Here is a 15,823-nt window from a genome sequence, read left to right as displayed (position 1 = left end):
CTAGGATGAATAATGAACTTAAATTCATTTAACATACAGTTTTATGCGAAAGTTTGGGAAAATGTGAATAATTTTAACAAAATAAGAGAGATCATACAAAATGCATGCTATTTTTTTATTTAGTAAAAATAAAAATCCTGAGTAAGATATTTTACATTAAAGATGTTTACATATATTCCACAAGACAAAAAAAATGGCTGAAATTATTAAAATAACCCGCTTCAAAAGTAACACTGTGTGTGGTTACCTGGATGATCTACAACTGTTGTTTTGTGATGGTTGTTCATGAGTCCCTTGTTTGTTCTGAAAAGTTAAATGTTCTTCAGAAAATCATCCAGGTCCTGCAGATTCTTCAGTTTTCCAGCACCTTTTGCATATTTGAACCCTTTCCAGCAGTGGTTTTGAGATCCATCTTTTCACACTTAAGGGGCTTAAACACAACTATTAAAAAAGGTTCAAGCATTCACTGATGCTCCAGAAGGAAACATTAAGAGCCGGGGGGTGAAACTTTTTGAATTTGAAGATTAAGGTAAATTGTACTTAATTTGTCTTCCGGGAAACATACAAGTATCTTCTATTGCTTCCGAAGGGCAGTAGTAAATGGAAAAAAAGGTATTTCAACAAAATAAGAAAAATTTGAAAATCTTCATCCTGTTCAAAAGTTTTCACCCCTGGCTCTTAATGCATTGTTTCTCCTTCTAGAGCAGGGATGGCGAACGTCGGTCCTGGAGAGCTGCAGCCCTGCAGAGTTTTGCTTCAACCCTAATTAAACGCACCTGAACACACTAATCAAGGTCTGAAGGGTTACTAGAAAGCAACAGGCAGGTGAGCTTTAATTAGGGTTGGAGATGAACTCTGCGGGGCTGCGGCTCTCCAGGACCGGAGTTCGCCACCCCTGTTCTGGAGCATCACCACACACAGTATTAAGAACCAAGGGTTTCCAAACTTTTGAAGGGGGTTATTTTAATAATTTCAGCTATTTTTTGGTCTTGTGGACTATAATGTAAACATCTTTTATGAAAAATATTTTACTCAGGACAGTACTAAACATTTTGTATCATCTCTCTTATTTTGTTAAAATTATTCACATTTTCAAAGACTCTGCAAGGAGGTACAAAATATACAACAAATATACATGAAATCAATGGGATTTCATAAAAAAAAAAAATACAAAAAAAGTCATATACACCTAGGATGGCTTGATATTGAGTAAATCATGGGGTAATTTTAATTTTTTGGTGAACTATCCCTTTAATTATTTTGATGTGATATCTATTTAATATATATTTGATTTACATTTATTTAATATATAATTAGTTTTAACTGACTAAAAACCAAGAAATTAATCACGCTATGTTAATCACAAAAACTTAAATAAATTTGAATAACAGTGGAACAAAGATACCGTTTTTAGGAGCATCAAGCTTTTCTGTCTTGTCAACTTTGTTGTAATATTTACAAACTAATGTATATTTATATAGATGCATATAGATTACACTGCAAGACCACATTTTTCCTGCCTTAATGTACATTCATTTCAAACACAGATTATTATTTTGCAGAGAAGTTTACCATTCAGATTCATCCCTTGCGAATGACATAAGTGTGACAAGATTTCATATTATTTTGCTTCTTTTCTCTTTTCCAAGTTGATTCCACATTTCCCCACTATCCTAGAACTCTTTTGTAAAAGGCAGCGGAGAGAGAAAAAGAATGAGTGTGTGTGTGTGTGTGTAATAGATCTTTGTGGGCAGCAGGCCAGACAGAGTGTGAATAATAGAATGAGTGACAACACTGAAACTGGGAACCGGTGAGCAGTGTGTCAGTTACACACTCGCACATACACAAACTAGATACTATTGTCAGTGTGTAAATGCCTTGCTGCAGTCCTTTTTCCTGCACTCTCCATCTGATTTAACTTTATTGACTTTGGACAGAGCAGCCAATGCTTTTAAGAGACTTTACTATAGAGGAGATCTCCCAGTTCAATTCATCTTACTCAAAAGGATTCAGACAAGTGTGTTTTTGTGTGTGTATAAACTAAAGACTAAAGAAGTCTCCAGTTTTTAGTTTTCTCATTAAAAAAAACTTATAGGGATTCTTTTATATGGACAAACATACACACACAAATCTAAAGTGAGTAAATCTAAATGGCTAAATGCAATATACTTCTGTCGTGTTTGTTTTAATTATTAGAGAAAGTTAATTTTAGACAGAACTATTTTTTGTGTGTTTTTGCATTTTTTTTAAGAGTAAAATATAACGATTTTATTTATGAGTCCTATTTTCCCATTGAGGATGTACCTGGATGTCTCCAAATAAAGTTTTTGTGAGATTTAGTTACCTTCTGGGAACAATTTGTGCTGTATTACCTTTTTTTATTACTACCCTAAGCGTTTCCTCCTGATTTGCTTCTTGAATTCATCTTACATGCGCATACACACACATACTAGACTTCCTTTGTCAAGTTGATGGCTTTATGAAAATGTGGTGAGTGTAGCTCTATGGGAAACTTTCAGAGCTTAAATAATGTTTCCTTTTCACTGAAAGAGCTTAAATGTTCCTACTTGCCTGTGAGCCACATGGAATCCATAAGAGTCTGTGCCCACAAAACTCAAAGGACCGGAAACACCCGTCCTTCACAAAGTCATTCATTTCAGTTAGTAATACTCTCAGCTCCGTTTAACACATTTGATCATGCTTAAATTCATTCTGCATAAATCAATGAATTTCCTTTCTAAATCAGCACAGTAATGTGTGATGTGATTAAAGGGTTACTCCTCAAAATGAAAAATTTGCCGTTAATCACTTACCCCCTTGTCGTTCCAAACCCCGTAAAAGCTTTATTCATCTTCAAAACACAATTTAAGATATTGTGGATAAAGACCGGGGAATTTTGACTGTCCCATTGACTGCCAGGTAAATACCACTGTCAAGGTCCAGAAAAGTATGAAAGACGTTGTCAAAATAGTCCATCTGCCATCAGTAGTTCAATCTGAATTTTATGAAGTGACAAGAATTTTCCATAATAACGCTACGGTGATGCAGATGAGACGAATGCTTCTTTGCGTGCAAAAAGCATTCTCATCACTTCATAAAACTCAGATTGAACTACTGATGGCAGATGGACTATTTTGACAATGTCTTTCATACTTTTCTGGGTCTTGACAGTGGTTCATCCCAAATATTTTAAATTGTGTTCCGAAGACGAACAAAGTTTTTACGGGGTTTGGAACGACATGGGGGTAAGTGATTAATGACAAAAATTTCATTTTGGGGTGGAGTAACTCTTTAACAGGAAATATTCTGTTTATGCTGCTATTGTGACTCCATAGACTTAATTTTAAAATGGATGATTACTCTATATCTATATCTCTTGTCTCTTTATATCACTCTCACTCACACACTAGAACACATTTTAAATTGGTCAAATTAAATTGGTCAAATGTGATATATAATGTTACAAAGGATTTCTGTTCAACTTTCTATTTATCAAAGAATCCTGAATGTTTCCACACAAATATCAACATAATAATAAGAAATGTTTCTTGAGCACAATATCAGTATATTAGAATGATTTCTGAAGGATCATGACACTGGAGTAATGGCTTCTGAAAATTCAGCTTTGCCATAACAGGAATAAATTACATTTTAAAATATATAAAAACAAAAAACAGTTATTTTGTTTTATAATCTAACTTTTTACTAGCATAAGAGACTTTCTTTCAGAAGCATTAAAAAATCTTACCAAATTCAATCCTTTGAATGGTAGTGTGTAAGAGTGAAAGATGGCCAATATATATATATACAAAGACTTAAGTTCTCACTCTCTGCATACAGTCAGTAGAACCATGTCCAAATAAATAAACCTTCCTGAGTGTGATTTTTGGAGCGTTTTCATGACGTCTCATCGACAGAGCTGATGAAAAGTAGAGACCATCTGAAATAACCATTTCAGCATGGATGGTTATTATATGGGAGTGTATGTGTGTGCCGCCGGTGCTGAAGGCTTTATGAAGTAAATTTTATGTAATAAAAAGTACTTTAATAATTGCTGACAAGTGATGCATTACTGTGAGAATTGACCTTCAAGCTTTAGGAATGATTAGTATTGCAGATGTTCATAAAGTTGTATGTTTTGTTAACACAAAATATGTAGCAGAGCAGTAAGCCATGAGAAGCTGTGCATTAAGTTACTATAAATTGACTGGTAGTAATAATAATCAAACGGTAAATCTAAAATAATCCAAGCCTGTAGGGTGTGTATGGTTGTCACGCAGTGAAGCAGCTTGGCACATTCATGTAAGATGTGTGCTATTGTGCAGTCATGACTATGCATAAATTACTAGTCGAATCAGAATTTAGAATCAGTCTTATAAACAAATGTTGCCATATTTTAGTCTCGGCTGCAGATGTGTTTGAATGTATGGTTAGTACGTCATGCTTTACTTTGAGTGTTGCTGATATTGCTGACGAGTCTGTAGCTGGTGATTGATTGCGTTTGTGTGTGTGTCTGTGTGTCTGTGTCATGTGTAAGTGGAGGCAGGTGTTCCATGAGTGGAAACCTAAAACTGTTCCTCCAGAACCAGGTGTTTTTTTTATGTCTCTTACTGTGTTACGCACATACACACACACGCACACACACACACACACACACACACACACACACACATATATATATATATATGGACGTAAATTGTCCTTCCATAGCCTCCCTCATTTCCTCCATTGTTTAAATTAATTTCAGATGAGTTTAAGAAATAGTTCAGCTCCTAAAAAAGCATCATCATTAAAGTCAGTGTCATCCAAAACTGCATGTTGGACTGTATTAACTTTCATTATATGGACATTAAAAAAACAAAAGAGAACTTCTTCAGAATGCCTTCTTTTGTGTTTCACACAGGATAGAATGTCATGTAGGTTTGGAACGAGTTTGAAACCAGAGAAATGTTACACATGCACATCTGTCTATTGGATATTTCTTATTCAGCAGACATTTTATTATTCAGAGTCACAGTGTACTTGTCATGGGTTTAGTCTTCCTTGAGCAACTAATCATCTTCATCATAGGCACAGAGATTAGTTCATAAGTTTTGGATGATTGATACTAGTTTCAAAATCTATTGACACTCTTGTCAAAGCAATAATGTGCAATTTTTAGTTTCAAATACTTTTTTATTTTTCTGTAAATATTGTGTAAAATATGTGCTAATTTCATTTTTGTCAATTGTATGTGAGTCTCACTTGCCATCCTTTAAAGTGCTAGTTCACACCAAAATGAAGATTCTGTCATTTATGTACCCTCATGTTGTTCCAACTCGGAACTGTTTTTTTTTCCCCTGCTGAACACAAAAGAAGCTATGGACCCTTTTCACAAGCCTGTGTTGACGCATTTCAACAGTCATCATCATTATAAATCCTTGAATTTTTTTCATTTGATTTTTAAAAAAATGTACAATTATAACACTATACTTTGTATTGTATCACCTTTTTATCAAGTTACAAAAACGTTAACGCCTTGCAAGGGTTTTTCTAATGCTGCATCTATGGGAGGGACGGTAAATTTGACATTGTTCTTTCTTCTGACTGCCGATATCAGTCTCTCTCAATTTTTTCCTTTGATTGAAAGTTGTGAAAATACTATCGTGGAGTTTTTCTTTTGCTGTTTGAGCAAATGGGAATGCAAAAAAAATATATTTGTGGTACTCTCCAATTTGCTGCTCTTGTATTTTACCCAACTATGAGGACTTCTGCTGTGAGAAACCCGGAAATGTGAGAAAGGTCCATTTTGAAGAATGTTGGTAACCAAACAGTTGACGGTTACCGTTGACTTCCATAGTATTTTTTTCCATACTATGGAAGTCAACGGCTGTGAATGCATACAGATTTAAAATGACATAAGGTTGAGTAAATGACAAAATGCATATGTATAATGCATATATCTGTTATATTATATAAGTGGCCAAACTGCTATTTTAAACCTACAGCCAATCCATACAGATCTTTAAAGGGATGAAAGGGAGAAATGAATATTCTTTAATTAATTACTCACCCTCATGCCGTTCCAAACACGTAAGACTTCCATTCATCTTCAGAACACAAATTAAGATATTTTTGATTAAATTCAAGAGCTTTCTGACGCTGCATAGACAGCAATGCAGCTACCATTTTCTAGGCCCAGAAAGGATTTCTTCTTTTCCATGTCAGTCTCTGCTGCGCATTCATGACAGTACCACGACACATACGTGTGGTGCTGCTGACACAGGAGCCAGCATTCTGATGTAGAACTTCCATTTCTCTTAGTTAAAGGTCTATATATTTTGTTTTAAATAAGTAAGGCTGGGCAAAAAATTGCAAGTCATCCTCTCTGTTGAAATCTTCAGAGATGTTTACAAAGACTGACTGTTTTATGCACAGCGTGCGTCTTCTGTTTATAAACAAGGTCTAGTGCATCTAAGTTCTACGTCAGAACCCCGGCTCCTGCGTCAGCAGCACCACATGCATGCGTTGTAGTAGAATGTGCGGGGGAGACTGACACAGAGGAGAACAAATTGTTGAATAAAGTTGTTCTTTTTGTTTTCTTTGCACACAAACGTATTCTCGCAGCTTCATAAAATTAATGTTAAACCACTGATGTCACATGGACTATTTTAATGATGTCCTTACTACTTTTCTGGGCCTTGAATGTGTCAGTTGCATTGCTGTCTACGCAGGGTCAGAAAGCTGTCGGATTTCATCAAAAATATCTTAATTTGTGTTCCAAAGATGAACAAAGGACTTACGGGTTTGGAACGACATGAGTAATTAATGACAGAATTTTCATTTTTGGGTGAACTATCCCTTTAACCACTGCACTACCACCTGCCAATCAAAGCGAAATGCAGCATGTGTGCATTCATATATTTTGTTTTACCTATCTTTTAGGTGTACCTGTGAGACTGGTGGGCGGAGAGAATGAGAGAGAGGGGCGTGTGGAAATCCTGGTGGCTGGCCAGTGGGGGACTGTTTGTGATGACGGATGGACGGATCGGGATGCAGAGGTGGTGTGCAGACAGCTGGGTTACAGGTGACATTAACATTTCAGGATCATCTGAACAGCCTTCTATGTTGAGTCATGTCATGTCATTCAGAGATTAAATCTCAAAAGTTTACCTGATAAAATAATGGTAAAATAAGTTAATGTCATTAATATGAAACTTTATCTACCCACACTTTAAAGCAGTAAAAACTAATGACAAACTTTGATATTGGCTTGACAAATCAGTCCCCAGACCCAATAAGACCTCATAAGATTAATAAAAACCACACCAGGTTGTGATTCTAGGCACTGCTAGCATTTATCTAATGGTAATATTTATTAAACGGGTCATCGGATGCAAAGTTCACTTTTACATGTTTGAACATTAATGTGTGTTGGCAGTGTATGTACAAATCTACCCTATAATGATGAAAATCCATGCAGTGGTTTTTAATTAATCTGTAAAAATAATGGCGTCACACTGACAGAGGCTGCTCCCATGATAGTTGATTGACATGAACGTCTTACCTTAGACACGCCTTAAATCAGCTGTAACAGTCCGACCTCCATTGTTTTGATGCCGGAGCAGGGATGTAAGTTAGACAAGAATTTCTCAGATTGAGCGATTGAGGTGTTGTGTTGCTGGATGTAATAATGAATATAGTGGTCGTCAGTTACTCTCGACATTTTAGCCGAGGCGAGGTGAGCAGAGCTCATTAACGTTTAAAACAACCTTGACCAGAACAGGATGATTTTTGCAGAGCTGATTTTGGCAAGGTAAAAAGGGTGTTTACACTACCATTGAACATTTTTAACATTTTAAAAGTATATTATAGACTTTTCATTAAGACCCTAAAAAATCATATCAACTTGTGGAAAATGAGCATCCGATGACCCCTTTAACAAATGTTGTTGGGCATTGTTAGCATGTACCATGTTTGTTAGATGTAACGAACATGTTTTAACAATGTGTATTCTAATGATTATTATTCATGAAAGATTGCTAAATCATTTTGATAAAGAATGTAAAACCTTGTGTTTGAGGAGAATACGCCCAGGAGAACAGAAAGAGAGAAAGAATTTAGCTCCTTAACAATGGACAATTCATTTCACAATTTATTTAGAAAGAGGTTCTGGTCTATTTCTTGTTTGGAAGTGATTTACGATCTTATAAGTTCACTTATGAATCACGCTTATGTGTTATTGTTGAGTTTGGGTTACAAAACCGAGAAGACCTTCAGATTTACACACGCTAATGTGATCAACACCTTCCCTCACGCTCACCTCCTGAGGGGGGGTCAGAGGTCAGGTTATGACACTGTAACTGATGCTCATATCTGATGAGCTCACTTCTCTCTGCTGGAGTGGGCGACACTTTGCTCTTGTGTCATGTTTGGTATTCTGTGCTTGCCTGTGTATGTGTGTGTGTTACGATATATGTTCCTCTTGAGAGAATACACCCAGAGCCTACACAGATCTCTTATTGTTCAGTGTTCGAATATGTTTGTAGGTACAAAATCATTCACACTTTAGACTCAGAAAGAAACTAAACCTAGCTTAACAATGTGATTCTCATTGGTGAACCGATTAATAATGAATTGGTTTTGATTCATTGCACTGTAAAAAATGATGGTAAAAAATGTAAAAATGCTACAGTAAAAACCTGTTAATTGGGTAACTGTAAGTTCCACTATAATATACTGTTCCCACAATTCCCTGTGTTACATTTTTTAAATTTAATGTTTTTTTTTTTTGTTGAAATAACTGTTTCTTCTTAGTTTTTTTTCTCATCAGTTCTGCACATTAGGGTTCTATGTTACATCTAATGTTGTTAAATTAATGTTCATTGTATGTTAGTGTTTGTGTAAATGACACTGTGCATCTTTTATTTATGTTAGTACTTAAAAGCTGCTTGTGATGGGCTTTGGTTCATCATGTGACTTTCTCATCACTACCTGCTTTTGGTGCTTATCAGTGTATAACAAAGGTGCAAAACAGATTTCAATACTTTTAATAGGTTGGTACATTAACATTATATCAGTTTATGAAATTACGGTATTTAAATGTAAAAACCGTAAAAAATTAAAACGCTGCTGCTGTATTTTTTATGGTAAAATTCTGACAACTACAGCTGCCGTTTTTTTTACAGTGTGGCTATTATACAACAATTTTATATATTATGTATATAAAATTATATTTATCAATACTTCTTTTTTTATTTATTTTCAGTTTTTATTTTAATTTTGTTTTAGATTTTAGTTATTTTTATGTGCTTTTGTAACTTTTATTAGTTTTTTCTAATTAACTTTCATTTTTATTACATTTTTAGTTTTATTTTATTTTATCATTTTATTTCAGTATCTAATTTCTATTTTAAATTTTCATTTAAAATTATATTTTTCATTATTTTAGATTTATTTCAGTTAATTAAAAATGAAAAGTACAAAAATGTAATGAAATGTATCTTTTTCCGTCATTCTTTTGCAGTGGGCTGGCTAAAGCTCGTGTAATGGCGTATTTTGGAGAAGGTGAGGGGCCTATTCACACTGACAACGTAAAGTGCACGGGTGGGGAACATTCCCTGATTGACTGTATCAAACAGCCGTTTGGGACACACAATTGTCGCCATAGCGAAGATGCCGGCGTTATTTGTAACTATGGGTTACAGAAGGATTCTCCTGAGGTCAAAGGTGGGACATTCTCCTTCATCCTCTCATAGCTACAGCATTCAAATATGTGATACTGGCAAGGGACAGGGCTGGACTGGGGCTAAAATTTGGCCATGGACAAATCCAGCACTTCTGGCCCATGTTTTTGCTAGGGTTAGGGGCTTAGAATGGAGTAAATAAATAAAAAAGGACAGAAACAAATTATGATGGATATTATTGAATGCACTGCATTTTTGTCACACTAATCACTCTAATTATATGAAAAAGAGTAGTGTAAACATCCTGTCTAACATCTCCTTTTGTGTTTTTACAAGAAAGAAATTCATATAGTTTTGGAAAGACAATAAAGCGGAGTAAATGATGACAGAATTCTTGGTAGGATGATCTGTTTCTTTAAGACACACTAAAGGAACTGCAATTAAATGACCATTACTGGTCTTTAAAAGAGTATCTAAATCACTGACTTCATTGTAAATATAAAGTCCTGGAGTCTCATTTGTAAAATAGAAACCATCGTACATTTGATCTAAGATCATTTGTAAAATATGCTTCCGTGTGATTCAGAGAAATGAACGTATGCCAGAAAACATGCATACGCCCCTCTTCCAGATGTGAAATCTATAAATCGCAAATTTAAAACTGAAACTGTGCCCAGCTGTGAATGATTTCAGATCTCAGCTTTGTAAACGCCCCCTAATTAATGTCATTAGCATATAAAAAACCACTAGTCAGCATCAAATTCTTTGCTTTAAAATAGCGACTGCTGAAATTTGCTTAGATTTCCAGCAATACTCCAACTCTGCCTCGAGGAAGAGTGTAAATGTCTTCTTAAAACCTGGAAAAGCACTTTTCCAGGTTCACTCTTCACGTCAAAGATTATTTTTATAAATCTGAACATTGGCATGGATTTTAGCATACGCACACTCTTAGATCAAACATATGTATGCATGCTTTATAGATGAGGCCCTTGGACAGTGGTTTTGATGGATAGATTTAGGGATCCTCACGCCTGTAAAAATACTTGACACCACCTAAAAGAAGAGCGAAAGATGGAAACTATCACCTGAGCACTGTGAGCTCTAGTTTGTGCTGAAATGGAGTGTGTGTTATGTCTGCTCTAGAGGATGTGGTTTGGCTCACCATCTCATGATCACTGGCACATATGCTTCACTTATGCTTTGTTATTCTTATCAATCTAATAACTCTAATGCAAGTTACTCTGGCCTGCTTTCTCCATTAAACTCCAAGGACAGATAAGCTACACATATAAACACACAATCTTTTTGTGTTATTTTATGTAATATTAGACTACATTCTTAGGTCCATCAAGCACATCTGTATGTACACACAAACACAGATGAACAGTCTCTGAACTCTCATAGATCTATACAGATGAATGTCTTATTTCACACCCAAATCAAAAAGATGAAAAATTATGAATTATAATGTACATACAGAAAATTAAGCCTATTAGGATTACTATAATGTTCTGTTATTTTCAGTGATAATTTTTGATATATTCTTTTTACAGTAAAAAAATACTCTATATATACACATATATATTAGGTATGCACTGATACCACTTTTTCCAGTTTTCGCCCAATACCGATACTTTTGTTTTTGGTACTTGCCAATTCCAAGTACTGATACTGATACTGATACTGATCATAAAGAAATTATATTTATTGAGTTAAATATTTCAGTATTTTTCTCCAAATAATCTCCATATCTCCATATTTTTCTCCATATTTCTCCATATAATGCACTGCTATGGTGCCCTGATTGTGAACGTAAGATGTTTAAATGCGGCTTCAAACGTAGAAGGGTCTTATCTAGCGAAACGATTGGTTATTTTCATTAAAAGAATACAATTTAAATACTTTTTAATCTCAAATGCTCATCTTGTCTTGCTTTCCCTGAACTCTGTGTATTCTTCCTCAAGACAAGTCGGCAATTAGGCAATGTCGAAAAACTCTACTCAACTTCAAAAATCATTTCAAAATCATCCTACATCACTGCAGAAGTACCGACCCAGTCTTTGCAAAGTAAACATGCAAAGATGATCAAACACCCTCAACAAAAAAGGTAAAACAGTGATATAAGAAGATTTTGAAGTTGAGGGAGAACATGAGATGGAAATTTTTCGACATACCCTAACTGTCATGAACCGGAACAAAAACAATTCAGGCAGAGTGAGACAAGTTTGACATTAAAAAGTATAGAAATTGTATTATTTTAATAAAAATAACCGATTGTTTTGCTAGATAAGACCCTTCTTCCTTGGCTGGGATCTTTTACAACTGCATTTGGGATTGTTTGAAGCCACATTTAAACTGCATTTAGGAAGTTCAAAATTGGGGCACCATATCAGTCTTGCACTTCTGATATGGAGAAAAATCCTGAAATGTTTCCCTCAAAAAACATAATTTCTTTACGGCTGAAGAAAGAAAGACATGAACATCTTGGATGACAAGGGGGTGAGTACATTCTCTGTCAATTTTTGTTCTGGAAGTGGACTTCTCCTTTAATACTGAATGTTTAAAATTATATTAATTGCATACATATACTTCGTAGACATCCTTAATCTCTAATGGCTCCGTTCTGCTGTCTGTTGTTCTGTTGTCGGTGTTTCTTTGCCTGAATACGCACTTGTCACATGCTGTTAGGTATCGGTGTTTGGTATTGGGGCATTTTTATGAGTACGAGTACAGGAGCTCAGTATCGGGCCCGATACCGACACCAGTATCACACATAATTTTAATACATAATTAATATTATATAAATTCATTACAACAATAAGAAACGATACAAAAAGCGATTTTATATCTTGCAATTCTGACTTCATAACTTGCAATTGCAAGTTTATATCTTATTTCTGAGAAAAAAGTCAGAATTGCGAGTTTGTATCACAATTCAAAGAAAAAAAGTCAGAATTGTAAGATATGAATTTGCAGTTGTGATTTAAAAGGTCAGAATTGCGAGGTATATCTTGCAATTCTGACTTTTTTTTTCTCAGAATTGTGAGATATAAACACAAAAAAGACTGCTATGTTCTCAGAATTGCGAGTTTATATCTCAGAATTCTGGCTTAACTCTTAACTTGCAATTGCTTGTCATGAAATCAGAATTGTGAGATATAAACACAATTCTGAAAAAAAAGTCACAATTGCAAGATACAAATTATGAGAATTGTGAGTTTATATCCTGCAGTTAAAAAAGTTTATATCACCCAATACTGACCTATAACTCTCAAGTTTGAGTTTTCTCATGAAGTCATTCTTGCAAATTTGTTTCACAACTCTAAGAAAAAAGGCAGAATTGCAAGTTTGTTTTATGAAATTCTGAGAAAAAAATCAGAATTGTGAGATGAACACTCGCAATTACCTTTTTTTTTTTTTTTTTTTTTTTTTTTTAATTCAGTGGCGGAAATAGGCTTCCTTAAAAATAAGACCAAGGCAGATGTTCCTGACAGATTTAGTGAGATTCACCCATACATGCTTTATAGAAATATGTGTTTGCATTACGTTGCAGAGGCGGTGGGCTCCATGTGTGGTCTAAGACCCTCTCATACCCGTCAGAAGAGAATAATAGGAGGGGAGAACTCGCTACGGTAAGCAGAGAGATTCAAAATGTATACAAACATCTCTGACATAACAAATGACACTTCTCAGAATAAATGTTTATGTGTTTGGAATGGGAAAATGAATGTGCAGAGCGTTTAAATGCAAATTGATAGTGTTTGTATGTGTGTGGTGTAGTGGAGGCTGGCCGTGGCAGGCAGCTGTGCGCTTGCGAGGGTCTCAGGCAGATGGACGCTTGGTATGCGGGGCCACTTTGATCAGCAGCTGCTGGATCCTCACCTCTGCCCACTGCTTTAAGAGGTACTCACACATAAGTATAGACAGGTACATCTTCATTCTCATCACATCTGCAAGGCATAAATAAAGTCAACCCACACACACAAACATATACTCACAGTTCTTTGTTGCGTTTCCAATTTTCCACTGTGACTCACACAGCTAGATAACACAAAATAGCCTGAAATACAAACAAAACATATTTCTAATTGTCGTTTTAAACAATATACCTTCTTCCCACACTTCCTCTGTATCCTGTGTTTAATGATGTGATCATTATTTGTGACATGCAAATAAACACTCTTCGTCATTCTAGCTGCAAAACAAACATAGTTAAATATTAATTCAAATTCAAGAGAGGCAGAGCAAGCAAACCAAAGTAGGCCCCACTTGTTATTAGGTGGCCTTAACTACTAAATACAGTACTTACATTTAAATTAATAATTTGATACAATGCACTTATTGTGTTTTTACATTGTACTTACATTTATAATTACACTTCTGATCCATTTCTTACACCTTAACCCACCCTTAAACCTACCCATTCAACCAAACCTGTCCCTAACTTTACCTGTATCCCACCTCAATAGCAGCAAGTGTTTTGCAGTACAGTGTGAACACAGTAAGTACATTCCACTTATTTTTTGATGCAAGCACATACAGGTGCATCTCAAAAAATTAGAATATCATGAAAAAGTTCATTTTTTTTATTGTAACATTTTAAAAACTGAAACGTTCATGTATTCTAGATTCATTGCATGTAAAGTAAAACATTTCTAAAGTTTTTTTGTTTCATTTTGATGATTAGAGCTTACAGCTCATGAAAAGGCAAAAATCCAGTATTTCAAAATGTTAGAATATTTCATAAGATCAATTAAAAAAAACAGATTTGCAAAAAAGAAAAGTTCAAGTTTTTTAAAGTATGTTCATTTATGCACTCAATACTTGGTCGGCAGCACATATTACAGCAAATGACTTGCTCCTAGCACAAATTACATAATCAGTGAAGTGTGGCATGGAAGTGATCAGCCTGTGGCACTGCTGAGGCACCATTGAGCCTTCTGCTCATCTTTATATTGTTGGATCGACTGTTTTTTATCTTTCTCTTGAAAATATCCCATAGATTCTCAATGGGGTTCTGGTCAGGCATGTTGGCTGGCCAATAAAGCACAGTAATATCATGGTCAGCAAACCACTTGGAAGTGTTTCCTGCACTGTGGACAGGTGCTAAAGTCCTGCTGGAAAAGGAAATCAGCATCTCCATAAAGCTTGTCAGCAGACGGAAGCATAAAGTGCTCCAAAATCTCCTGGTAGATGGCTGCATTTACTTTGCACTTGATAAAACACAATGGACCAACACCAGCACACATAACGGCAATGTCTTTGTGGAGGGTGTCAATGATTGTCTTCTGGACCATTGCCTAGTCAGCAGTCTTCCCCATTAGTGTGGTTTCAAAGAACAAGAGATACCCGGAACTTATACTGTAGCGATGGTTATTTAATGAAACTTTTTCATGATATTCTAATTTTTTGAGATGCACCTGTAGTACCTAAGGCCACCTAATATAAAGTCAAATTTTTGGAAATTGAGATTTATACATCATCTGAAAGCTGAAAAAATAAGCTTTCCATTGACATATGGTTAGGATAGGACAATATTTAATTGAGATACAACTATCTGAAAGTCTGGAATCTGAGGGTGCAAAAAAATCAAAATATTGAGAAAATCACCTTTAAAGTTGTCCAAATTAAGTTCTTAGCAATGCATATTACTAATCAAAAATTAAGTTTTGATATATTTACAGTAGGAATTTTACAAAATATCTTAATGGAACATGAACTTTATTTAATTTCCTAATGATTTTTGCCATAAAAGAAAAATCAATAATTTTGACCCATACAATGTATTTTTGGCTATTGCTACAAATAGACCCCAGCGACTTAAGACTGGTTTTGTGGTCCAGGGTCACATATTAGGTGGCCTTGGCTTAGCTACTTTACATTCAGTAAAGGTGATTAAAGCAGGTCTATATGAGGAATCGCTTTTCTGTTAAAAATCGAAAAGATCACGTTGCAATAAAACACATTGTATAGCACTGATAGTTGCACATTTCCCCGAACATGTTCTTTTATATTGCAAAAAATGTTTACTAATGATTCTTCTTTTTTACGTATTGAAGCTTCTTTTGTCGTTGTAAATATAAGGAGCAATTGAGAGTTTGTTTGGGTGGACAACTGGTACACTACCAGTCAAAAGTTTTTGAATAGTAAGATTTTGA

The 15,823-nt window shown here is 35.0% G+C and overlaps 1 protein-coding gene across 1 annotated transcript in view; it reads left to right on the top strand.

Moving 5' to 3' along the window:
- prss12 (serine protease 12) overlaps window positions 1-15,823 on the top strand; it is a 43,955-nt gene that overhangs the window by 16,083 nt on the left and 12,049 nt on the right. The window contains exons 8-11 of the mRNA XM_051108351.1: window positions 6,925-7,066; window positions 9,506-9,708; window positions 13,219-13,297; window positions 13,446-13,568. Of these exons, the coding sequence (XP_050964308.1) occupies window positions 6,925-7,066; window positions 9,506-9,708; window positions 13,219-13,297; window positions 13,446-13,568 (547 nt within the window). The remainder of the gene's footprint in view (window positions 1-6,924; window positions 7,067-9,505; window positions 9,709-13,218; window positions 13,298-13,445; window positions 13,569-15,823) is intronic.

The sequence above is a fragment of the Labeo rohita genome, chromosome 1 (assembly GCF_022985175.1).
Source record: "Labeo rohita strain BAU-BD-2019 chromosome 1, IGBB_LRoh.1.0, whole genome shotgun sequence".
Lineage (NCBI taxonomy): Eukaryota > Metazoa > Chordata > Actinopteri > Cypriniformes > Cyprinidae > Labeo > Labeo rohita.
This window is presented reverse-complemented; position numbering and strand designations above follow the sequence as displayed.